This window comes from Perca flavescens, chromosome 23 (assembly GCF_004354835.1).
Source record: "Perca flavescens isolate YP-PL-M2 chromosome 23, PFLA_1.0, whole genome shotgun sequence".
Classification (NCBI taxonomy): domain Eukaryota; kingdom Metazoa; phylum Chordata; class Actinopteri; order Perciformes; family Percidae; genus Perca; species Perca flavescens.
The window spans coordinates 947,995-974,456 of record NC_041353.1 but is presented as its reverse complement, the minus strand read 5'-3'; the positions used below and the strand labels follow the sequence as shown (position 1 = coordinate 974,456).

The 26,462-nt window shown below is 42.1% G+C and overlaps 2 protein-coding genes across 4 annotated transcripts in view; one reads left to right on the top strand and one right to left on the bottom strand.

Moving 5' to 3' along the window:
* LOC114550445 (NLR family CARD domain-containing protein 3-like) overlaps positions 1–26,462 on the top strand; it is a 689,968-nt gene that overhangs the window by 535,049 nt on the left and 128,457 nt on the right. The gene's annotated exons all lie outside the window — the stretch shown is intronic.
* Positions 865–24,878, bottom strand: ncaph2 (non-SMC condensin II complex, subunit H2). 3 transcript variants are annotated; one of them, XM_028571232.1, is made up of 21 exons: positions 24,812–24,878; positions 20,126–20,258; positions 18,808–18,949; positions 18,430–18,531; positions 17,843–17,904; positions 16,255–16,336; positions 15,395–15,451; positions 14,269–14,348; positions 13,516–13,673; positions 11,645–11,784; positions 11,169–11,252; positions 10,256–10,319; positions 9,202–9,303; positions 6,829–6,873; positions 6,640–6,710; positions 6,309–6,423; positions 5,778–5,867; positions 4,674–4,723; positions 3,655–3,756; positions 1,929–2,078; positions 865–1,396 (listed from the first exon to the last, which is right to left on the bottom strand). In XM_028571232.1, the coding sequence occupies exons 3-21, from the start codon at positions 18,913–18,915 to the stop codon at positions 1,274–1,276; spliced, it is 1,785 nt and encodes a 594-aa protein (XP_028427033.1). In that variant the 5' UTR covers positions 18,916–18,949; positions 20,126–20,258; positions 24,812–24,878; the 3' UTR covers positions 865–1,273. The 3 variants fall into 3 exon arrangements, with proteins under 3 accessions (XP_028427033.1, XP_028427034.1, XP_028427032.1); XM_028571233.1 differs by having other exon boundaries at positions 20,126–20,261; positions 24,812–24,830; XM_028571231.1 differs by lacking the exon at positions 24,812–24,878 and having other exon boundaries at positions 20,126–20,304.

The window sequence follows — 26,462 nt, the reverse complement described above, 5'->3', positions numbered from 1 at the left end:
GGTTGCGGGGCCCCCGGTGGAACTTGTGGGTTACAGGCAGCGTCATTTCCACACTTCCCATTGGCTGTAAACAGCGGCGTGGCCACGGACAGTCAGACTGTAAACTGTTGACGTTATTTAAACTATCAGACCTTCTTCAGATTGTGCAGAAAATAAAGTTTGTTAAATATGAAACTACATTTCTCGCAACTTTTGATTTTCTTAAATTACATTTTTGGCGTCTGATTTGCCGACATGGCTTTAATATTAGGACTATAGAGAGGGGAAGTCCCGCCCCTTCCTGTGTCCATCATGGGACTTTAGTCCAGTATAAATGCAGAGCTGGCCAAACCCATAAGCGAACTAAGCGGCTGTTTAGGGCCCCGAGGCTACCAGAGGGCCCCCAAGAGCGCTTGAAATGCCCCAAAATAGAGGTCATAACAGAGCCGGTCTATTTAAAGATAGTGTTGGTGCTAATAGGTCTCACATTAGTCTTTAAATGTGTATTTGTACATTATGAGTGCTTAAACTAATATTTACAATACACAAGTTGGTTTAGTGCCAAGTGCAGTGGCAACATGTAACAGTGTGTAGAGTCCCCCCAAATCAAATCCTGCTTAGGGCCCCCAGAAGTCTAGGGCCAGGCATGTATAAATGTGTCCGGTAGAGAACGAGGAGAGACTAATAATGTTCTGATTTGAGCCATGAATTACACACCTGATGTCTGTCACTCAAATATAGTCTGTGGGGGACACAGGATGGGGCGGGACTTACACACAGGAAGGGGCGGGACTTTGCCTCTGTATACCAACATACTTGTTTGGTTTAGGAAAAGACGATGTTAGCGTGTACCTGAGGGTTGACACATCATTCAGACAAAATACAAACATTTAATTTATCATTTATTTTTTCCATATATTCAATTTTTTTGTTTTTTTTTAATGAGCGTACAAGAAGAGTTTTGTTAAAAATTGTTGGCGGACAAAATACTTAACAGCATAATTCCTAATTTTATCTTCACACAGACAGAGAGAGAGAAAGAGAGAGACAGACAGAGAGAGACAGACAGAGAGAGACAGACAGAGAGAGGGAGACACAGACAGACCGACAGATAATGACTCAGTTATTGGCTGAATCAGGAGTTCAGATGAAAGTAGAGACAGTCAGAAATGTCCTTATTTAAAAGACAGAGGGGGTCCAAACGTCCCCTCAGATGCCTTGGATGTTACCCGACACCGGAGCAGAAACTCGTGGCACATTTGTGCGACTCTCAGTGTGACAAACTCACAAAGGTTCAGGTGTTGAGATCTTTGAATCTGTCGCTGGCTCTGTGAGTGCTGAGCAGCGTCAGTCCCATCGAGTCCACGCTGTCCTCCAGCCCGGCCACGCTGTCCACCTCCACCGTGTAGTCGTTGGCCTGAGAGACGCCAGAAACACACCGCTGTCTTTACACAGTATATACTATACACATTTCTCTGGTCTGCTGCTTAAGTGTATTAGAGCCATTATAGGTTAAAAAACAACAACCACCAGACTCCATGTAAATAATCAGGACTTTTAGCGTGTATAGAGCCAGCATATCTCCACATGTAAATGGGTAAATTAAGGGTTTATTTCAACCAAACCAGAGTGGTGATTGTTGGAACAGTGGAAAGATGAACCAAGACGTCTTTTGATAGTTTTATTTAGTTTCTGTCCACTTTGAATAAATTGTGTTTTACGATGATAAAAGTCCTGATTATTTACATGGAGTCTGGTGTAGTTTGGTGATGGTGACTTCGGGGCTGTTTCATGTTAAACTAAAAGGATCTTACTCTTTAACTAAAAGGTCTATCTCTGTAGGGATACATCCCATAATGTTGTCAGACACTTAGAATAATAATCTGAGTTTGTCAGTCTGTGTGTGTGTGTGTGTGTGTGTGTCTGAGTGTGTGTGTGTATATATTTACCAGCTGCAGTGAAGCTAGCAGATATTTGCAGGCTTCGAAGTTGTCGAGACCGGCGACGACGGCGGCGAAAGATCTGCGCTGGCCGACGGCGCCGAGCGCTCCGACGATCCTGTCGCCGTAGTCGTGGATATCAAACACGGAGCGCTGCTCCTGAGAAGCCCAAACACACACACAGGAAGTGATGTCAGAGTGTGAACAGCTAGGAGAGCAGACTACAAGACAGGGAACATGATCGGTCCGCCTACAGTGAAAGCATGTGACCTGAGTGACATCATCAACACACACACACACACACACACACACACGCCTGTATTACTATCTTTGTGGGGACTTGTCATTGACATAATGCATTCCCTAGCCCCTTACCCTAACCTTAACCATCACAACTAAATGCCTAACCTTAACCCTTACCCTCACCTTAACCATAACCTAATTCTAACCCTACTCCTAAAACCAAGTCTTAACCCTCAAACAGCCCTTTAAACTCGTGGGGACCAGCATTTTGGTCCCCACGAGGCTGTGCAGACCCCACAAGTATACTGTAGTCCCCGGTTTTTGGACCCCACGAATATAGTAAAACGGGTACACACACACACACACACACACAGGATCGAACACGAGAACACAGACACACAGACACACACACAAGATTGAACACGAGAACACACACAGACAGACACACACACAGGAACGAACACACAGACACACACACACACACACACACACACACACACAGGAACGAACACACAGACACACACACACACACACAGGAACGAACACACAGACACACAGACACACACACACACACAGAGACACACACACAGGAACGAACACACAGACACACAGACACACACACACACACACACACACACACACAGGAACGAACACACAGACACACACACACACACACAGGAACGAACACACAGACACACACACAGACACACACACACACAGAGACACACACACAGGAACGAACACACAGACACACAGACACACACACACACACAGGAACACACACAGACACACACACACACACACAGGAACGAACACACAGACACACACACAGACACACACACACACAGAGACACACACAGGACGAACACACAGACACACAGACACACAGACACACACACACACAGGATCGAACACGAGAACACAGACAGACACAATTTATTTAACAGAAATCAATTTGAATTTGGCTGTTAGTAGTAATAATAATAATAATAATATTGTTAATAATGACTTTATTTAGGACACAATGGAAGCTCCATAGTACAGTTACAGTAAGAGACAATGAGGTCCAGGTTGTGTGTGTGTGTGTGTGTGTGTGTGTGTGTGTGTGTGTGTGTGTGTGTGTGTGTGTGTGTGTGTGTGTGTGTGTGTGTCACTGCCAGATGTGAGTCGAGCGTGCTCAGATTTAAACGGTTTACGGCATATAGTGTCTTGCTGGAATTTGTGAAATCCATAAAATAATAAACTTTATCTTTACGTACAATAACAGGAGATGGAAATCATTTCACCGTAACATTATAGCTATCTCTGATTGTCTGATTGCTAACGTTAGCTCAAAAAGCCGTTAGCATCTAGTAGGCTACTTGTCACAAAGTGACGCATGCGCAACTCACATCGGCACTCGACTCACATCGGGCAGAGACGGCACCAAAGACCCCTCAGGTGTTTTACCTGCAGCAGCAGCAGACAGGAAGTGATGTCAGAGTGTGATTACCTGCAGCAGCAGCTCCGGCCGGACCATGTCCTCCCAGTCTTTGACGCGGCGAGACAGCGCCGTTTCCTGGGTGTAGCCGCGGCAGTTCTTCACCAGCTGCTCCTGAACCAATCACATCGCACACACACACACAGCGGGTTAATATCCTGAACCAATCACATCGCACACACACACAGCGGGTTAATATCCTGAACCAATCACATCACACACACACACACACACACACACACACACACACACACACACACACACACACACACACACACACACACACACACACACACACACACACACACACACACCCCTGTGGATTGTTTTTATTCTTCTCTATTTACTGTTTTTATCTCTTTCTTATCGTTACTATTTATTGATTTTTTTTAATTAAAATCTTCAACATTTTTTCACCATTTTAGAGACCAAACAACTAATCCATTCATCCAGAACTAGAAGATGTTGAGTCAGATCAGAGATCAGAGATTAGAGATCACAGACAGAGACAGAAATTAGAGATCAGAGGTCAGAGACAGATTAGAGGTCAGAGAACAGAGATTAAAGATCAGAGACAGAGATCAGAGATCAGAGATTAAAGATCAGAGACAGAGATCAGAGATCAGAGATTAGAGGTCAGAGATTAGAGGTCAGAGAACAGAGATTAAAGATCAGAGACAGAGATCAGAGATCAGAGATTAAAGATCAGAGACAGAGATCAGAGATCAGAGATTAAAGATCAGAGACAGAGATCAGAGATCAAAGATTAGAGGTCAGAGATTAAAGATCAGAGACAGAGATCAGAGATTAAAGATTAGAGATCAGAGATTAAAGATCAGAGACAGAGATCGGAGATTAGAGGTCAGAGATTAAAGATCAGAGACAGAGATCAGAGATTGAAGATTAGAGATCAGAGATTAAAGATCAGAGACATAGATTAGAGGTCAGAGATCAGAGATTAAAGATCAGAGACAGAGATCAGAGATTAAAGATCAGAGACAGAGATTAGAGGAGACGTAATGAGGACTGACCACGCGCAGCTTCACCAGATCTTCATAACTCAGCTCGTCTCTCAGCGCGCCTGCAACACACAAAACATCCACACAATATATATGTGTATAAATACACACACAAATATATATATATATATATATATATATATATATATATATATATATATATATATATATATATATATACATACACACACACACACACACACAGGTTAATCATCTGTATTCTGAGTGTTTTCCTGTGTGTTTGTATGTGTGTGTGTGTGTATGCGTGTGTGTGTTCCTGTGTGTGTGTGTTCCTGTGTGTGTGTGTGTGTCCCGTATGTGTGTGTTTTCCTGTGTGTGTGTGTGTGTGTGTTCCTGTGTGTGTGTGTGTTCTCCTGTGTGTGTGTGTTCCTGTGTGTGTGTGTTCCTGTGTGTGTGTGTTCCTGTGTGTGTGTGTGTTCCCGTATGTGTGTGTTTTCCTGTGTGTGTGTGTGTGTGTTCCTGTGTGTGTGTGTTCCTGTGTGTGTGTGTGTTCCTGTGTGTGTGTGTGTTCCCGTATGTGTGTTTTCCTGTGTGTGTGTGTTCCTTTGTGTGTGTGTTCTCCTGTGTGTGTGTGTGTGTATGTGTGTTCCTGTGTTCCCGTGTGTGTGTGTTCCTGTGTGTGTGTGTGTGTGTGTGTGTGTCCTTTGTGTGTGTGTGTTCTCCTGTGTGTGTGTGTGTGTGTGTTCCTGTGTGTGTGTTCCTGTGTGTGTGTGTGTTCCCGTGTGTGTGTGTTCCTGTGTGTGTGTGTGTGTGTGTTCCTGTGTGTGTGTGTTCCTGTGTGTGTGTGTGTGTTCCCGTGTGTGTGTTTTCCTGTGTGTGTTCCTGCGGATGTGTGTGTGTGTGTTCTCCTGTGTGTGTGTTCCTGTGCGTGTGTGTTCCTGCGAGTGTGTGTGTTCCTGTGCGTGTGTGTGTGTTCCTGCGAGTGTGTGTGTTCCTGTGTGTGTGTGTGTGTTCCTGTGTGTGTGTGTTCCTGTGTGTATGTGTGTGTTCCTGTGTGTGTTCCTGTGTGTGTGTGTGTTCCTGTGTGTGTGTGTGTGTGTGTGTTCCTGTGTGTGTGTGTGTGTGTGTGTGTGTGTGTGTGTGTCTGATCTGTACCCGGGGAAATGGCGTCCGCTCCTCCGTTGAACTCGGCTGGAAGGTCGTCGGGAAACGCTTCGTGTTCGTTGTCTGACGCGTCGTCGCCGCCTGTGAAAGAGTTTCAACTTTAATTAATCACCAAACTAGATCTCTCGCCATATTAGCCACCGTTAGCCACCGTTAGCCACCGTTAGCCACCGTTAGCCAGGACCAGTCGGGATCACTTCACTAGCCGTGTCTCAAATGTTGTTGCGAGTAACCAACTCTAGCTATATAATATCAGTCATGTTACATGATGGCAGGCATCGTCTCCCGGCATTAATTTAATGTTCTCGCTACTACCAGTTATCGGTTTCTCATCACTGACAAGCAAAGAAGACAGACTCTCTCCATGTCTCTGTCTCTGTGTCTCTCTCTCTCTCAGAAAAGATGCCTGGGAGTCTGGAATGTGTCTGGGGACACTAATTGTTGCCCTAAGACCATACATCACTACACTTTAAACGAGGCCACGCCCCTCTAGGAGACAGGAAGTGAGGAGCGTTTCCTTACCCAGCAGGTCGGGGTGTCTGAATCCGTCCTCAGGCTCCTCCCCCTGCTGCTGAGGCCCCGCCTCCTCCAGCTGCAGGAAGGTCTTCCTCAGTTCTTCATCAGAGACCAGCACGCCCTGACAGACATCAGAGACATCAGAGACTCACACACACACACACCCACCTAGACACACACACACACACACAGACACACACACACACACACACACACACACCTAAACACACACACACACACACACACCCCCACCTAAACAAACACACACACACACCTAAACACGCACCTAAACACACACTCCTACACCTACACACACACCTAAACACACACACCCTACCGCTCTCCTGTAGATCCTCTTTCTAGTCTTCAGTTTGTCTTTCATTGTGCTCAAATAAATGTAGTTCAGGTCTGAAAAAGATACAACATGTTAATCAGCTGGACACAGTCAGGCTTCATGCTAAGCTAAGCTAATATGAACATCTGGCTGTCAGGGAGACCGAGAAGAGGTTCCTTTAAGACGTGTTACCTGTGAACTTGGGTCCATTTTTGAGTTTCTGCTCTGGAGGATTAACTGAAACACAAACATGAAATCATTTAGTTCCATTCACAGCGTAGAGCAGCTGCTCTACCAGACTCTACCAGGCTCTACCAGACTCTACCAGGCTCTACCAGGCTCTACCAGGCTCTACCAGGCTCTACCAGGCTCTACCAGGACGGGTCTGGGACTATCAGACCTTTAGGAAGATTAGGATTGATCATATTTGGACTACAAAAGAAAGAACTACAACTCCATGGAATAAAGAACATGTCAATGAGCATTAGAGATATCTTTACATAGACGTAGGCAAACAAAGACCTGTTTAACATTATGTAGGACCTAGGACACAAGACTTAATATTTAAAACTCTTACTTGTTGTAAGGACCCTGAATCTCTAAGACTTGTTGTAAGGACCCTGAATCTCTAAGGCTTGTTGTAAGAACCCTGAATCTATAAGACTTGTTGTAAGGACCCTGAATCTCTAAGACTTATTGTAAGACCCCTGAATCTCTAAGACTTATTGTAAGACCCCTGAATCTCTAAGACTTATTGTAAGACCCTGAATCTCTAAGACTTGTTGTAAGGACCCTGAATTTCTAAGACTTGTTGTAAGACCCTGAATCTCTAAGACTTGTTGTAAGACCCTGGATCTCTAAGACTTGTTGTAAGGACCCTGAATCTCTAAGTCTTGTTGTAAGGACCCTAAATCTCTAAGACTTGTTGTAAGACCCTGAATCTCTAAGACTTGTTGTAAGACCCTGAATCTCTAAGACTTGTTGTAAGGACCCTGAATCTCTAAGGCTTGTTGTAAGGACCCTGAATCTCTAAGGCTTGTTGTAAGGATCCTGAATCTCTAAGACTTGTTGTAAGGACCCTGAATCTCTAAGACTTGTTGTAAGGACCCTGAATTTCTAAGACTTGTTGTAAGACCCTGAATCTCTAAGACTTGTTGTAAGGACCCTGAATCTCTAAGACTTGTTGTAAGGACCCTGAATCTCTAAGACTTGTTGTAAGGACCCTGAATCTCTAAGACTTGTTGTAAGGACCCTGAATCTCTAAGACTTGTTGTAAGGACCCTGAATCTCTAAGGCTTGTTGTAAGGACCCTGAATCTCTAAGGCTTGTTGTAAGGACCCTGAATCTCTAAGACTTGTTGTAAGGACCCTGAATCTCTAAGACTTGTTGTAAGACCCTGAATCTCTAAGGCTTGTTGTAAGGACCCTGAATCTCTAAGGCTTGTTGTAAGGACCCTGAATCTCTAAGACTTGTTGTAAGGACCCTGAATCTCTAAGACTTGTTGTAAGGACCCTGAATCTCTAAGACTTGTTGTAAGGACCCTGAATTTCTAAGACTTGTTGTAAGACCCTGAATCTCTAAGACTTGTTGTAAGACCCTCAATCTCTAAGACTTGTTGTAAGACCCTGAATCTCTAAGACTTGTTGTAAGACCCTGAATCTCTAAGGCTTGTTGTAAGGACCCTGAATCTCTAAGGCTTGTTGTAAGGACCCTGAAACTCTAAGACTTGTTGTAAGGACCCTGAATCTCTAAGACTTGTTGTAAGGACCCTGAATCTCTAAGACTTATTATAAGGACCCTGAATCTCTAAGACTTGTTGTAAGGACCCTGAATCTCTAAGACTTGTTGTAAGGACCCTGAATCTCTAAGACTTGTTGAAAGGACCCTGAATCTCTAAGGCTTGTTGTAAGGACCCTGAATCTCTAAGGCTTGTTGTAAGGACCCTGAATCTATAAGACTTGTTGTAAGGACCCTGCAACTAAGACTTGTTGTAAGGACCCTGAAACTCTAAGACTTGTTGTAAGGACCCTGAATCTCTAAGACTTATTGTAAGACCCCTGAATCTCTAAGACTTATTGTAAGACCCCTGAATCTCTAAGACTTATTGTAAGACCCTGAATCTCTAAGACTTATTGTAAGACCCTGAATCTCTAAGACTTGTTGTAAGGACCCTGAATCTCTAAGACTTGTTGTAAGACCCTGAATCTCTAAGACTTGTTGAAAGGACCCTGAATCTCTAAGGCTTGTTGTAAGGACCCTGAATCTCTAAGGCTTGTTGTAAGGACCCTGAATCTATAAGACTTGTTGTAAGGACCCTGCAACTAAGACTTGTTGTAAGGACCCTGAAACTCTAAGACTTGTTGTAAGGACCCTGAATCTCTAAGACTTATTGTAAGACCCCTGAATCTCTAAGACTTATTGTAAGACCCCTGAATCTCTAAGACTTATTGTAAGACCCTGAATCTCTAAGACTTATTGTAAGACCCTGAATCTCTAAGACTTGTTGTAAGGACCCTGAATCTCTAAGACTTGTTGTAAGACCCCTGAATGGAACATGTTTCTCACAGATTCCTCTGAACCAGCTCCTGAAGTCCTGCAGGGCTGCCGGGCGTTTCCTCTTCCTCTTCCCGCCGTCGTCCAGACCGTCAGGAACCTTGTAGCATTTTCCTACGGAGGAAACACACCGCTGTCAGCTGATAGAGAGAAAACACACCGCTGTCAGCTGATAGAGAGAAAACACACCGCTGTCAGCTGATAGAGAGAAAACACACCGCTGTCAGCTGATAGAGAGAAAACACACCGCTGTCAGCTGATAGAGAGAAAACACACCGCTGTCAGCTGATAGCGAGAAAACACACCGCTGTCAGTTGATAGAGAGAAAACACACCGCTGTCAGCTTTAACTCGCGGGACAGAGAAGTAAAGTTGAGTAGAGTGCCGAACCTCATAGTTTGATGCATAAGGTACAAGATACTGTTTTAAATAAGGAGGATAATTGAAATAAATACATTTAAATATAAGTTGAAGCCAGTGCGTGTTTCTTCTACTACTTAGAGATGACCAATTAAGTGCATTATACAGTGATGAGTGAGATAAGGACATCTGCAAAGTCTATTATATACTGTGTTGAGTGGAACAAGGTCTGAGTTAAATGCATTTTGATATACAACATCACACTGGGGTATGGCGAAGGGTATGTGATGATGGGGGGGCCCAAGGGAACTTTATCAGGATGCATAGTATCCTGGATACATGAAATAACTGGCCTTTCAAAATAACAATCTGCCTCTATGGGAATCTAACATAGGGGTGGACTGACTTATGCCCCCTGTATTTTAAGGAAGAACATTTATTTATTTACGATACATTATTAATTCACAAAGAAAGTTGGTGTGGATGGATTTTTCCTATTTTTTTAAATTAAGGCATTCAGTTCATTTTATTTATCATTTATAGTTCAAGATTATTTTTTAATTCTTTTTTTAAGTCAACTTTAGCATGGGTTCATAAACTTATGCACACACACACACACACACACAACACACACACACACACACACACACACACACACACACACACACACACACACACACACACACACACACACACACACAGCTGACCTGATTTAAAAGGTTTGTCCTCCCCGAAGACAGCGTACGCATCGTGCAACGCCCACACGTCCACCTGCAACACACGAGAATAAAGATGGAATATTTCAAGACTAAAATGGAAGAGTGGAAGATGAGACGCAGACAGAAAAAGAGCAACAATCTAGTGATGGGAGAGAGAGACAGGCAGACAGAGAAGATAGACAGACAGACAGGCAGGCAGACAGACAGCAGCATCACATTTAGTTTTGTTTCAACAGACGAATGAATCAGACTCAGACTCAAAGTGCAAGGACCTTACAGTAAACAATAACTTGTAATATAAGAATGAATGTGTGATGTTATGAGAATGAATGTGTGATGTTATGAGAATGAATGTGTGATGTTATGAGAATGAATGTGTGATGTTATGATAATGAATGTGTGATGTTATGAAAATGAATGTGTGATGTTATAAGAATGAATGTGTGATGTTATGAGAATGAATGTGTGATGTTATGAAAATGAATGTGTGATTTTATAAGAATGAATGTGTGATGTTATAAGAATGAATGTGTGATGTTATAAGAATGAATGTGTGATGTTATGAAAATGAATGTGTGATTTTATAAGAATGAATGTGTGATGCTATAAGAATGAATGTGTGATGTTATGAGAATGAATGTGTGATTTCATAAGAATGAATGTGTGATGCTATGAGAATGAATGTGTGATGCTATGAGAATGAATGTGTGATGCTATAAGAATGAATGTGTGATGTTATGAGAATGAATGTGTGATGTTATGAGAATGAATGTGTGATGCTATAAGAATGAATGTGTGATGTTATAAGAATGAATGTGTGATGTTTTGAGAATGAATGTGTGATGTTTTGAGAATGAATGTGTGATGTTATAAGAATGAATGGGTCATGTTTTGAGAATACCGGTGGCGGTGGTGTCTCCGTCCTCGCCACTCTGTCGTCTTGGACCTGCCGTCTCTCTCGGATCATCCGGCCTTCACTGGGAGTCTGACAGAGAGACAGGCAGAGAGACAGTTTACACACAACAACAACATGAGGACAGAGAGACAGACAGAGAGACAGTTTACACACAACAACATGAAGACAGAGAGACAGTTTACACAACAACAACATGAGGACAGAGAGACAGACAGAGAGACAGTTTACACACAACAACATGAAGACAGAGAGACAGTTTACACACAACAACATGAGGACAGAGAGAGACAGTTTACACACAACAACAACATGTCAACTTTACGGTCAACTCTCTAAATAGGAGTCAGACAGACAGAGGAATCAACACAGACTCACGGTGCAATAAGTACCAATATATCAAATAATATTCTAAATAGTGCAAAAGTGAGGCAAAAAACTAAAGAAGTCCATTTCCACAAGACCTGGTGTCGGTCCACGTATTCCTCTGGGTTCTGGTCCAGCTCCTGGTGTCGGTCCACATGTTCCTCTGGGTTCTGGTCCAGCTCCATGTTGTTCTCCTCTAAAGGAAGGAAGTCGTCTGCAACATCTGGAGCTGCAGCATCTGGAGCCAGAGGAAAACATTTCAGACCGGAGGGCTACATGATGCTACATCACAGACAGCTGGAATATCAACGTTTATTAAGTTAGTTAAGTAGGCTAATTTCTGCACAACCCCGCAGAGAATGGGTCTGAACGCGCCCTTAGGCCAGTCACACAGTGGCTGCGTGGCGTGGCTCCCATGGTAACAGGTTAGTTATCTCAGGCGCGTCTCAAGCCTCGCCGAAAACACGCTGCAGCTAGAAGAAGAACCGACGCCTATTCTTCACGCGACACGCCAGCGTGTTGGAAGAGTTTCCAGACAAAATAGAATATGAAAAGATGATTATATGTCATTTAGACACAAATACATATTAATAAATGACATGATGTTTTGATATGAATGCAGATATATAAATGTAATTTAAAAAATTATTAGATTTTCTAATATGTCCATTTCCTTCTGGAGCCTATTTTGACGTCAATACTGCCGACGTTGTCTTTGCTGTAATCAGATCAGAATATATTTATGTTTATGGGAAACATGCATGTGTCCAGACAAGGCTCGCAGCAGCAGCAGCGCCGCGTCAGACACCTTTCTGGTGGGGAAAGACGTAGAAAACACCACGCAGCTGCCACGCCACGCAGCCAGGGTGTAACCGGCCTTAGAAGCCTTTACTGGGGATTATTAACGGTGTAAAGCAGCTTTTTTCAAAGTCCAGAACAAGGACTGCATCCGGACCTCGTGCTATGAATTCAAAACCTTATGAAAGTGTAATGTTTTCTTTTCTAAATCCATTTTCTAACGATCAATAAATCGGTCGGTGTCGCTGAACGTACAGCAGCGGTGTAACAGAGGTTGTAGGGACGGTTTTTTTTTTTGTGTAAAATGTTCTGAATAATGACAGATTCACATATTTTTCTTTTGTTTACAGTAAATAAATAACAATTACAAATCTTAAAGTCAAGCTCATAAAGTCACTTTCTTTGCATTCATTTGATTTACCAATCAAGATACACTGGTAAGAATTTCTTTGCATTGTTAATATTTACTTAAAAACTGTTCTAAAATGCAAAATAATACAATTTTATTCATGTGATAAAACATGCAATTAATTGCAATTAAAAGAATGAATCGTTTGACAGCCCTAGAATAAATGACAAAGTGTGAGATGATGAATCATTTTACAACTAAAAAATGTTTTTGTTATTACTAGGGCTGTGCTCCATTGAAGAAATTCTTAGTCGACTAACACTCATTCAATCGTACCGACTAATCAATTAGTTGATTTAATCGACAGATCTGTAAATCTGAGTTTCTCCACAAAGAGTCGTGTTAAAGCACCACTTTAATTCTTGTGTTTACCAGAGATGTGCTCGTACGTTTCTTGGAAATAAGTCATTCAGCATGAAAACAGCATCAGACATGACTAATGGACTAAAGAGATCTAAGCTGACTAAGACCAAAACCACCGATTAGTCGACTAATCCACTAAGAGGGAACAGCTCTAGTTATTACAGAGAGAAAGTAGGCTACCGAAAGAAAAGGTACAGTTGGGTATCTGTGATAAAGTTAAGCAGAAAAACTAATTATTCAACTTCAGTGTAAGTTGCTTAAAAGTTATAAGAGAGTTGTTTAATGTGTTGCTTGTTTTTATTTTAAATCGGCAATCATTCTGGACCTCGGACCTTATTAAATAAGAATCTGATGCAGACCTCTGAGTGCTACGTTAGAGAACCTGGGACTGCGTGTTACCTCGGGGGGGAGGTCTGTACAGAGAGTCTGCAGGATGCAGATCGTGGTCCAACATGGAACCAGCAGATCCAGACACGAGCAGGATCAGGTCCTCGTCTCCCGGGATGAACAGGTTGATCCTGAAGTCCTTCTGACTGCACGGGACGTCCCCCGTTACACTGAGGGACACACACAAAGACATAAACACACACATACAGAGAGACAGACACAGACACATAAACACACACATACAGACATAAACACACACATACAGAGAGACAGACACAGACACATAAACACACACATACAGACATAAACACACACATACAGAGAGACAGACACAGACACATAAACACACACACACACACACACACAGACATAAACACACACATACAGAGAGACAGACACAGAGACAGACACAGACACATAAACACACACATACAGACATAAACACACACATACAGAGAGACAGACACAGAGACAGACACAGACACATAAACACACACACACAGACATAAACACACACATACAGGGACAAACACACACAGAAAGACACACACACAGACACAGAAAGACACACAGACAGACAGACACACCTCAACAATAACCTTAATGTTGAACCCTGTAGGATATTGTTGATTATCGGACTATTCGACCCGTTATTTATGTCCACGTAGAACATAGTCTGTACAGGAACCCAAATATTACAGCTGTGATGTCAGACGATGTAAATATTACACACTGACCTGATCGATGTAAATATTACACCCTGACCTGATGAGAGGGAGTTTCTGCTTCTCGAAGGTTTCCGTAGGAATCAGAGCCTCAGGAGGAAGAGGAGCAACGCTCACAGTCTGAGAATCAAACAGATCACAGTTACACTTCACTATACACTACACAGTTAAACTTCACTATACACTACACATACACAGTTAAACTTCACTATAAACTACACATACACAGTTAAACTTCACTATAAACTACACATACACAGTTAAACTTCACTATAAACTACACATACACAGTTAAACTTCACTATAAACTACACATACACAGTTACACTTCACAATAAACTACAAATACACTGTTTGATTCACAATAAACCACAAATACACTGTCTGACTCACTATAAACTACAAACACACTGTCTGTGTTCAAAATAAACTACAAATACACTGTCTGTATTCACTATAAACTACAAATACCCCTTCTGATTCACTATAAACTACAAATACACTGTCTGATTCACTATAAACTACAAATACACTGTCTGACTCACTATAAACTACAAATACACTGTCTGACTCACTATAAACTACAAATACACTGTCTGACTCACTATAAACTACAAATACACTGTCTGTATTCACAATAAACTACAAATACACTGTGACTCACAATAAACGACAAATACACTGACTCACTATAAACCAAAAATACACTGTATTTACAATAAACTACAAATACACGGTCTGTATTCACAATAAACTACAAATACACTGTCTGATTCACTATAAACTACAAATACACGGTCTGTATTCACAATAAACTACAAATACACTGTCTGATTCACTATAAACTACAAATACACTGTCTGATTCACTATAAACTACAAATACACGGTCTGTATTCACAATAAACTACAAATACACGGTCTGTATTCACAATAAACTACAAATACACTGTCTGTATTCACAATAAACTACAAATACACGGTCTGTATTCACAATAAACTACAAATACACGGTCTGTATTCACAATAAACTACAAATACACTGTCTGATTCACTATAAACTACAAATACACGGTCTGTATTCACAATAAACTACAAAGACACTGTCTGATTCACTATAAACTACAAATACACTGTCTGTATTCAGGGTTAGACACAGATACTGACCGTGTCAGAGTCGGCCTTCGGCGAGTTCTCGGAGGCGTCGATGTCCAGCGGAGAGAACTGAAGGAGACAGTTAGGCTCAGTGATATCCTACGTTACCCAAAAACTCAAAGATATTCAGTGTCCTGTCCCAGAGGAGAGAAGACACTAGAACAATATTCACATTTAACACACTGACAGTTTGCCGGTTTCATTCATAAAAAATGACTCAAACTGATTAACAGAAGAGTTGGAGATCAAAGTAATAGTTGATGACTAATCCGTGAATCTTTCTAAGTTTAAAGTAAGTATGTAAGGAGAGAAAGAAGGAAGGAAAGAAGGAAGGAAGGAAGGAAGGAAGGAAGGAAGGATGAAAGACAGGATGCAAGGATGGAAAGAAAAGGGGAAGGATAGTAAAGGAAGAGTAAATAAGGAAAGATGGAAAGAGGGAAGGAAGGAAAGAAATGCAGAGAATGAAAGAAGATTAATTTAATGGTTGACAACTAACTAACTAGCTGTGTGAAATACAGAGAGCAGGGCTGCTCCCTCTTAGTGGATTAGTCGACTAATCGGTGGTTTTGGTCTTAGTCAACTTAGATCTCTTTAGTCCATTAGTCATGTCTGATGCTATTTTCATGCTGAATGACTTATTTTCAAGAAAGGTACGAGCACATCTCTGGTAAACACAAGAATTAAAGTGGTGCTTTAACAGGACTCTTAGTGGAGAAACTCAGATTTACAGATCTGTCGATTAAATCAACTAATCAATTAGTCGATACGATTGAATGAGTGTTAGGGGACTAACAATTTCTTTAATCGAGCACAGCCCTAATACACAGACATAAAAACAGAGACACACACACACACACACAGCTGTTTCTCACCTCAGCCTCATCATCATCGCCGTCGTGGTCGCTCACCGCTGAGTCTGCGGCACCCTTAGCTGCCGCCGTCTGTTTGTTTCCTCTGTCAGGAGCAAAGACACAGGATCAGCTGACACAAAAACACACAGGATCAGCTGACACAAACACACACAGGATCAGTTGACACAAACACACACAGGATCAGTTGACACAAACACACACAGGATCAGCTGACACAAACACATACAACCAGCTGACACAAACACATACAACCAGCTGACACAAACACACACAGGATCAGCTGACACAAACACACACAGGATCAGCTGACATAAACACACAGGATAAGCAGACAAACACAAACAGGATCACCTGACGCAAACACACAAGATCAGCTGACACAAACACACAGATCAGCTGACACAAACACAAACAGGATCAGCTGACGCAAACAAACAGGATCAGCTGACAAAAACACACAGGATCAGCTGACACAAACACATAAGACAAGCTGACACAAACACACAGGATCAGCTGACACAAACACACACAGGATCAGATGACAAACACATACAGGATCAGATGACAAACACATACAGGATCAGATGACAAACACACACAGAATCAGCTGACAAAAACACACAGGATCAGCTGACACAAACACACACAGGATCAGCTGACACAAACACATACGACCAGCTGACACAAACACATACGACCAGCTGACACAAACACACAGGATCGGCTGACACAAACCGGATCAGCTGACACAAACAAACAAGATCAGCTGACACAAACACACAGATCAGCTGACACAAACCGGATCAGCTGACACAAACACACAGATCAGCTGACACAAACAGGATCAGCTGACGCAAACAAACAGGATCAGCTGACGCAAACACAAACAGGATCAGCTGACGCAAACACAAACAGGATCAGCTGACACACACACACCGGATCAGCTGACATAAACACACACAGGATCAGCTGAAAAAAACAAATCAGACCAGCTGACACAAACACACACAGGATCAGCAGACAAACACACACAGGATCAGCTGACGCAAACACACAGGATCAGCTGACACAAACACATACAGGATCAGCTGACGCAAACACAAACAGGATCAGCTGACACAAACACACAGGATCAGCAGACATAAACACACACGATCAGCTGACACAAACAGGATCAGCTGACACAAACACACAAGATCAGCTGACACAAACACACAGATCAGCTGACGCAAACACAAACAGGATCAGCTGACGCAAACACAAACAGGATCAGCTGACACAAACACACAGGATCAGCAGACATAAACACACACAGGATCAGCTGACGCAAACACAGGATCAGCTGACGCAAACACACAGGATCAGCTGACGCAAACGGGATCAGCTGACACAAACACACACAGGACACACAGGATCAGCTGACAAACACACAGGATCAGCTGACACAAACAGGATCAGCTGACACAAACACACACTGGACACACAGGATCAGCTGACACAAACAGGATCAGCTGACACAAACAGGATCAGCTGACACAAACAGGATCAGCTGACACATGTTCCTGTCAAACATTGGGCAGAGTCTTACTTCTTGTTCCGGTCGTTGATGTAGTCCAGGGTCTGGTAAACCAGGCTGTGCAGGAGCTCTACCTGAAACACACACACACGTCTTCATCAGGAAACCATCACACACACACACACACACACACACACACACACACACACACACACACACACACACACTCTTCATCAGTTCACCATCTCACACACACACACACACCTCTTCATCAGTTCACCATCACACACACACCTCTTAATCAGTTCACCATTACACACACACACACCTCTTCATCAGTTCACAATTACACACACACACACCTCTTCATCAGTTCACCATCTCACACACACACACCTCTTCATCAGTTCACCATCACACACACACCTCTTAATCAGTTCACCATTACACACACACACACACACACCTCTTCATCAGTTCACCATTACACACACACACCTCTTCATCAGTTCACCATTACACACACACACACACACACACACACACACACACACACACACACACACACACACACACACACACACACACACACACACACACACACACACACACACACACACACACACTCTCTCGTGGGGTAGTGTGGTCCAGTGTGAGACCTTCTTGCTGTAGATGCAGGCCGAGCCCTGGATCAGCAGCGCTGCTTCTGCAAAGTTGAGTCTGGTTTTCCCTCCGTCGAACGTGATGCACATGTCATCCAGCTACACACACACACACACACACACACACACACACACACACACACACACACACACACACACACACACACACACACACACACACACACACACACACACACACACACACACACACACACACGGTGTTAACATCCTGACCAATGGCTGATCATTACACAGATATGTCCACAGATAGATAGATAGATAGATAGATAGATAGATGTTGAATTCTGTTTCTAATCAGAACATCTTATTATCAATCTTACGGTTGATTTTCTGACACGATAACTAAGAGTTTACCTCGTCTAAGTAGTCGTTTAACTCGGACGCCACGTCGATCTCCCAGTTCTTGGTGAGCTCTCTGATTGGCTGCAGCAGGTGAGGGAATCGGCTCTCTGTGGACTCCATGGCGGTCGCGCCGGGAACCAGACGCACTCCGATCCTGCACAATATCAACAATATCACAGTCAGGAACCCAACGACATCACAGTGTGTGTGGGTGTGTGTGTGCGCACAAATTACAATGGTTTACGATAATAAAGAGGCATTGTTTACTTCATAGCCTGTGTATTACATTATCTGGGTCATGTGTATCCTGGAATTCATTCAAAAATTTATTGGTTTGAAAAACATAAATAAATATGTTTAAATTTTTCAAAAGAAAAGAAACTAATTATTTCTGAGACGATTAATTGTGCAGTAACATTTGATGCTGTTGACCCTTTTTTATCTCTTTTTTTTTTAGCGTTTTTCGTTTCCAGTTTCTAAAATGTGAGGATTTTTCTTTACTTTTAATACTTTAACTACATTTTCCTGATGATACTTACAGACATATACTTAAGTAACATTTTCCATGCAGGACTTTTAGTGTAACAAAGTATTGTTACGTTGTGGTATTAGTAATTTTACTGCAGTAATCTGAATACTTCTTCCACTGCTGTTTATGCCAAACTCCATTTAAAAATCTGACATTTTAAGCGAAAGCTACTAATGTCATATTTGATTAAAAAGACTAAATAACGTACTTACGTTACCTATAGCTGAGATGCAATGTGTTTAAAGGTCTAAATGTGTGACTTTTTACCACCAATAACAATAATTATTTCTTTGTATATGTTTTTATTTGTTTTTAAGGTATGTTGTATGTCATGTCTGTGTCTTTTGAATGGACCTTGAGTCTGGAATAAAAACGTTGATGATGATGATGATGATGATCTCAGGTTGTTTCTCATAATATTAGCGCCGTTCACGGGTTGAACGTTAACGTCACAACATTCCGGATTGTGTAAAACATAAACACTGTGAGAAATTAAATCATGAGCCGAATACATCAGAATATCAGATCGATTAGTTCACCATCTTAATTAGTTTTCTGTCAGACGGAATTTAACCTAAAAAACTCAAATTAGGCCACAAATGACAGATTTGTGAACCTAATCCGGCCCGGATGTCCTTTTCAAAACAAACAGAAACACTGCGACCCGCTGGGCTGAAATAAGACGAAAACCTACCCGTTATATGAGCCGACTCTCATTAAACTAGTCCCTAATCATGTTAAACTGACGTTGACGTGAAGTTATAAAGCTGCTTTAGGAGAAAAGACACGTAAAGTACTCACCGCGGTGAAAACAAATGACAGCTCTCCGCTAATGTTATGTAGCAGTTACAAACAGCCCGCGCGCCTTCTTCTTTTTCTTCTTCTTCTCTTGAATAATGGCAGCTTGCAGTTGCTGTTAGGAGTCTACCGCCCCCTGCTGAGCAGGAAGTCATTTAAACGCTGTCATTAACGGCAAAAAGCTTGAAAGGAGAGAGGGAAACGTTGGAAAAATAGGCAAAAGTGTCAAAAATTTGACAAAAATGTCGAAAAAGAGACAAATATGTTGGAAAAAGAGCTATAAGTGTCAAAAAAATGACAAAAATGTCTGAAGAAAAGACAAAAAATGTCTGAAAAAAAGAGACAAATGTGTCAACAAATGGACAAAAATGTCTGAAAAAGAGACAAAGCTGTGGAAAGAAAATAGACAAAAATGTCAAAATAGACAAAAGTATCAAAAAATGGACAAGTGTCTGAAAAAGAGAAGAAAATGTATATATATATATATATATATGATTTTAAAACATTGTAAAACATTGTCACAACAACATTTAGTGCTTCTCCTTCCGGTGCATAGAAGTATACATTCATACACACAAACCATTGTGGGACAGGAGATTCTAGTACATACTAGTATACATTCATACACTTACTCACGCTGTACTCTCACACCAAAAAATCTTTTTCTTTTTAAAAGATGACAGTACTTGAAAAGTGCAAATTCAGTTCAAATCAGGCAAGATGATCACTCAGCATGATGAAGTCCTATCTCTGTAATTGAATGTTTAGAGTTGTGATGGCTGTGTGTGTGTGTGTGTGTGTGTGTGTGTGTGTGTGTATGTATGTGTATATATATATATATATATATAAAAATCAAGTGAAGACATTATGTATATATATTCGTATATATGTATATTCGTTTTTTGTCACTTTTTCAGATGTTTTTGACACTTTTGTGTCCCACACACCCGATCAGTTCAGTTCTAACCCCCCAGCAGCATCAGTATCATATTACTATCAGAGACTATTAGAGTATTATTAGTCTTTAATGAATGGACGACGGGGAGCCTCCATCTATAAATAATCTCCCTGATATAACAGCCTGAGACGTAACCAAGGAGACTGCTCCTAAAGCTGCTCCCAGTGCATTCTGGGAGAAAACCAGTCGGCCGTGTTCAGTTTGAGTTCAATCACACGTTTCTGACTGAGAGATGGAAAATTGGGATGAAAGAAGCTGCAGATTATTTCTGTGTGTGTCTCTGTCTGTTTCTGTGTGTGTGTGTGTGTGTGTGTGTGTGTGTGTGTGTGTGTGTGTGTGTGTGTGTGTCTGTTTCTGTGTGTGTGTGTGTATCTGCATGCAGGTGTGTGTGTGTGTGTGTGTGTCTGTGTGTGTGTGTGTGTTTGTGTGACTGACTGTGTGTGTGTGTGTGTTTGTGTGTGTATGTGTGTGTGTGAGAGTGTCTGTTTCTGTCTGTTTCTGTGTGTGTGTCCCTGTGTTTGTATGTGTGTGTGTATGTGTGTGTGTGTGTGTGTGTGTGTGTGTGTGTGTGAATGTGTGTGTCTGTTTCTGTGTGTGTGTGTGTGTGTGTGTGTGTATCTGCATGCAGGTGTGTGTGTGTGTGTGTGTGTGTGTGTGTGTGTGTGTGTGTGTGTGTGTGTGTGTGTGTGTCTGTTTCTGTGTGTGTGTGTGTGTGTGTGTGTATCTGCATGCAGGTGTGTGTGTGTGTGTGTTTGTAGGACTGAGTGTGTGTGTGTCTGTGTGTGTGTGTCTGTTTCTGTGTGTGTGTGTGTCTGTGTGTATGTGTGTGTGTCTGTTTCTGTGTGTGTGTGTCTGTGTGTGTGTGTGTGTGTGTGCGCCTTGTGTGTGTGTGTGTTTGTGTGTGTGTGTGTGTGTGTGTGTGAGAATGTCTGTTTCTGTCTGTTTCTGAGTGTGTGTCCCTGTGTTTGTATGTGTGTGTGTATGTGTGTGTGTGTGTGTGTATGTGTGTGTGTGTGTGTGTGTGTGTGTGTGTGTGTGTGTGTGTGTGTGAGTGTCTGTTTCTGTGTGTGTGTCCCTGTGTTTGTATGTGTGTGTGTGTGTGTGTGTGTGTGTATGTGTGTGTGTGTGTGTGTGTGTGTGTGTGTTTTTGTGTGTATGTGTGTGTGTGTGAGTGTATGTTTCTGTGTGTGTCTGTGTGTGTGTGTGTGGATGTGTGTGTGTGTGTGTTGTGTGTGTGTGTGTGTGTGTGTGTGTGTGTGTGTGTGTGAGTGTCTGTTTCTGTCTGTTTCTGTGTGTGTGTCCCTGTGTTTGTATGTGTGTGTGTGTGTGTGTGTGTGTGTGTGTGTCTGTTTCTGTGTGTGTCTGTGTGTGTCTGTGTGTGGATGTGTGTGTGTGTGTGTGTGTGTGTGTGTGTGTGTGTGTGTGTGTGTGTGTGTGTGTGTGTGTGTGTGTGTGTGTGTGTGTGTGTGTGTGTGTGTGTGTGTGTGTCTGTGTGTGTGTGTGTGTGTGTGTGTGTGTGTGTGTGTGTGTGTGTGTGTGTGTGTGTGTGTGTGTGTGTGTGTGTGTGTGTGTGTGTGTGTGTGTGTGTGTGTGAGTGTCTGTTTCTGTGTGTGTCTATGTATGCAGAGCCGTCAGCCTGTGTGGTTTTAGACTGGTGTAGAGGACATTGATTACTGGATAGAGAGCTGATGCTGCAAAGTTTCCTCTGATGATGAGATAAAGAAGTCATGTTTGACAAAAACAGAAAAAGAGCAGCTGCTGATAACGGTTGGCATGGTGATCTGACGGCCTTGAAGGAGATGATGGGATATCATTTCACACACAAGCACATACTCAGACACAAACACACACACACACACACACACACACACACACACACACACACACACACACACACACACACACACACACACACACACAGAAACACACACAGAAACACAGAGGTTTCTAAAGTCATGTTAGGCCTAAATGTATAGATTTAGTGTGTAAACAGTTGTAAAAACCTGGAATATGCTACCCCCACTGTATAGTACTGACTTACTGTGTACTTCTACTTCAGAGGAAAACATTGTACTACTGCATTTACCTGACAGAGACATGTTACTGGTTAAACACACACCCACACACACCCACACACACAGACACACACACACACACACACACACACACAGACACACACACACACATACACACACACACACACACACACACACACACACACACATCCACACACATAGACATACCCACACACACACACACACACACACACACACACACACACACACACACATCCACACACAGACACACACACAGACATACCCACACACACACATACACACACCCCTCTCCTCCTCTGATGAGATAAAGAAGTGATGTCTGTAACAGATAAAGAGCAGCAGCTGATGAGGGTTAGAGGTGTAGAGCGTATATGAGCTGAGTGGTGTCAGAGTTTGTCGACCTCGGAGCAGAATGGCTGCAGTCACAGAGCTCTCCTTCCTGCTGTTTGCTCTCATCAACAACATCCACGCTCAAGAACTGATCTTCATCCTACGGGAAAGGACCAATTACACCTTCATCCTCCCCGAGAACACCACCTCCTGCCTGATCTCCAAATGTGTTGGTGAGGAGAAGCTTGTCCTGTGGAACACCTCTGACCTCTGGTCCAACAACCCCTCAGTACCCAAACGCTTGAAAAGACGACTCGTCAACTCGGTGGAAACTTCTTCTTACACCATCCGCCGCCTGACCCATTCAGACTCCGGCCGGTACCGAGAGGAGTGTTGGACTGAGGGCAACGTGACGCATGACAACAACTTCACTATTACTGTTTGTTCTGTTTCAAGAGATCAGAGACAGAACAATATCTCCGCGAGACTTGGAGAAACAGCGGACCTGCCATGTGAGAAAGCAGCTGATAATCTGGATATCAAGTGGCTCAAACTGGACTCTAGATATGAACAAGAAACATGGAGCAGAGTTTTTGGGGACAAGACGACATCAGTGATGGACAATGTTAGAGGAAGATACCAAGTGGTGACAAACACATCAGCTCTTCGTGTTTCCAACATCACAGCAACAGACTTTACACGGTACAGATGTCTGGTGATGAACCAACAGCAGTGTGATAGCAGTTACACAGTACGGTTGGTACCGTATGAAATAGTCTACGGCTCAGTGGGAGAGAGCGCTGTGTTGCCGTGCACCATCACTGACTCCACCGATGAACAGCCCCCACGTTGGGGGAAGTTTAATACCAACAAAGACTACATCACTCACCTAGACCTACACAACCAGACTGTTCCTTCAGTAGACCAAAACTAGTCGCTGGTGTTTTCATCTCTAAAGTTAAAACACTCAGGTCTGTACTCCTGTGAAGCCTCTATCAGACAGCAACAAAATTATTTGTTGGTGTGCCCCAAATTTGTCCCCCCTGCTGTAGAGCTGTTCTCAGAGGGAGAAGAAGTCACTCTCATATGCAGAGATTGGAGAGAGGGTAGAGGGCATGTTTGGTTTATCAAATCTCACCGAACAGAGGGAAGAATCTTTAGTGTAGAGTCTGATCAGAGAATGAGCAGAGTGAGCTGGTACTATAATGGGAGCCTGGTTATCTCTAATATCTCAGTGGGAGACGCAGGGGAGTACTGGTGTGCAGTTATTGATGATGATTTTCAGTGTGAGTCAACAGAGAGAACTGTGTTAGTGTACATGGAGCCCTTTGGCATTTACTCCACCTTCTTCAAAGTGCGATGCTCAGTGCTCAGTGTCCTGCTGCTGATGCTCTGTGCTGCTGTAGTCGCTGTTAACCTGAGGACACGGAGAGGAGCTCAGCTTTCACCTCACACACACACTTAATATGTATATATGATCATTTCATCATTGGCTTTAATACAGCCTGGTATACACTGGCTTTAATACAGCCTGGTATACACTGGCTTTAAAACAAGGGATGGGACACATTCATGCAGAGAAAACATTTAAACTAGAACACAAAAGACAGAGAGAGAGATTACAGAAACAACAAACAGAAATGATGGGAAATAAATAAATAAATACCCCATGATTATTATTATAATAATATAAAATAAGGCTTCAGCTGTTCCCTTATTGTCGGTATTAGTATGTTGTGTATATATGTAGATGATATTATATTGTATATATATTGAATTAGTTTTTTTTTTTGGGTGCTGCTCTGTTAGGGGACATTTATTTAGTTGTTTAACATGTTGTGAATTCACTTTTTAACATTACTGTCACCTAAGAGTTTTATTACAAATAATTTTACCTTTATGTGTATGTGCGTCTGTGTATCTTTGTGTGTGTGTGTGTGCGTTCCAGATGTTTAATTTTAAATCTAAAGATTACGTGATATATATTATATATGAAGGAATATGAATTGTCTTTAATCCATTTATAATAGTTGTATATTGCAGTGTTGTCAGTGTTATAAATGTGTTATTACATCTTGGTCTATATCTATAATCTATCGTCTGTTTAATAAACATTATTAATGAACTATAAAACTTGTTTTGATTGTGATTTCTGATTAATTATTATAAGCAACATATCTCTCGGTCTGTAAAATGTTTCTTATGTTAACTTTCAGTAAGTAAAGTTGATTTCTAGAGCACATTTAAACACACATTAATCTGACCAAAGTGGTGAATAAAAGAACATTAAAATGTAAATATCAAAACGCCCCAAAAAAGATCCCAACACCAACAACAAGTAGCAGTTCCTAAACCCAGAATGATAGACAAGATGAGAAAAGATTGAGATATTAGATATTAGTTATAATGTGTCTTTATCCCAGATATAAAAACAGAAATGGAGGGAGCACATCTGATATGTGAAGGCAGCAGCTTCCACCGTCGTGGAGCAGCAGCTGAAAGGCTCTGTCCATATTTGGTAGTTTGCAGATGATCTGTATCTGTGTTTTATTATAAAGTTAATGAAATAAAAGGTGTTCTACTTTGTCTCAGCTACAGCTCTGAGTCTCTCCCTCTGCTCCCGTTTACCTCACCACTGAGTCTCACTTCATGTCCTGCCCACAACACTATCTGGTTGGTAGATGTTAGATGTGTATCAGCCAATCAACACACACCACTGAGTCTCACTTCAGTTCCCGCCCACAACACTATCTGTTTGGTAGATGCTAGATGTGTATCAGCCAATCAACACTCACCGTAACATGCAGCTTCCTCAGAAGTGTCAATTCCCCCCCACCCCCGCCATCCTTTAATGAGTCATTTAGGAAACTCTAAAGTAACTATTCAGAGACACACTTCATATACATATAGTGAAAATACTACTACTGAGAAAAGTAAGTTTTGAATGTTAGAAGTGAACATTTGATCCTGACAGGGTCCAGATGTTCCCTTATCG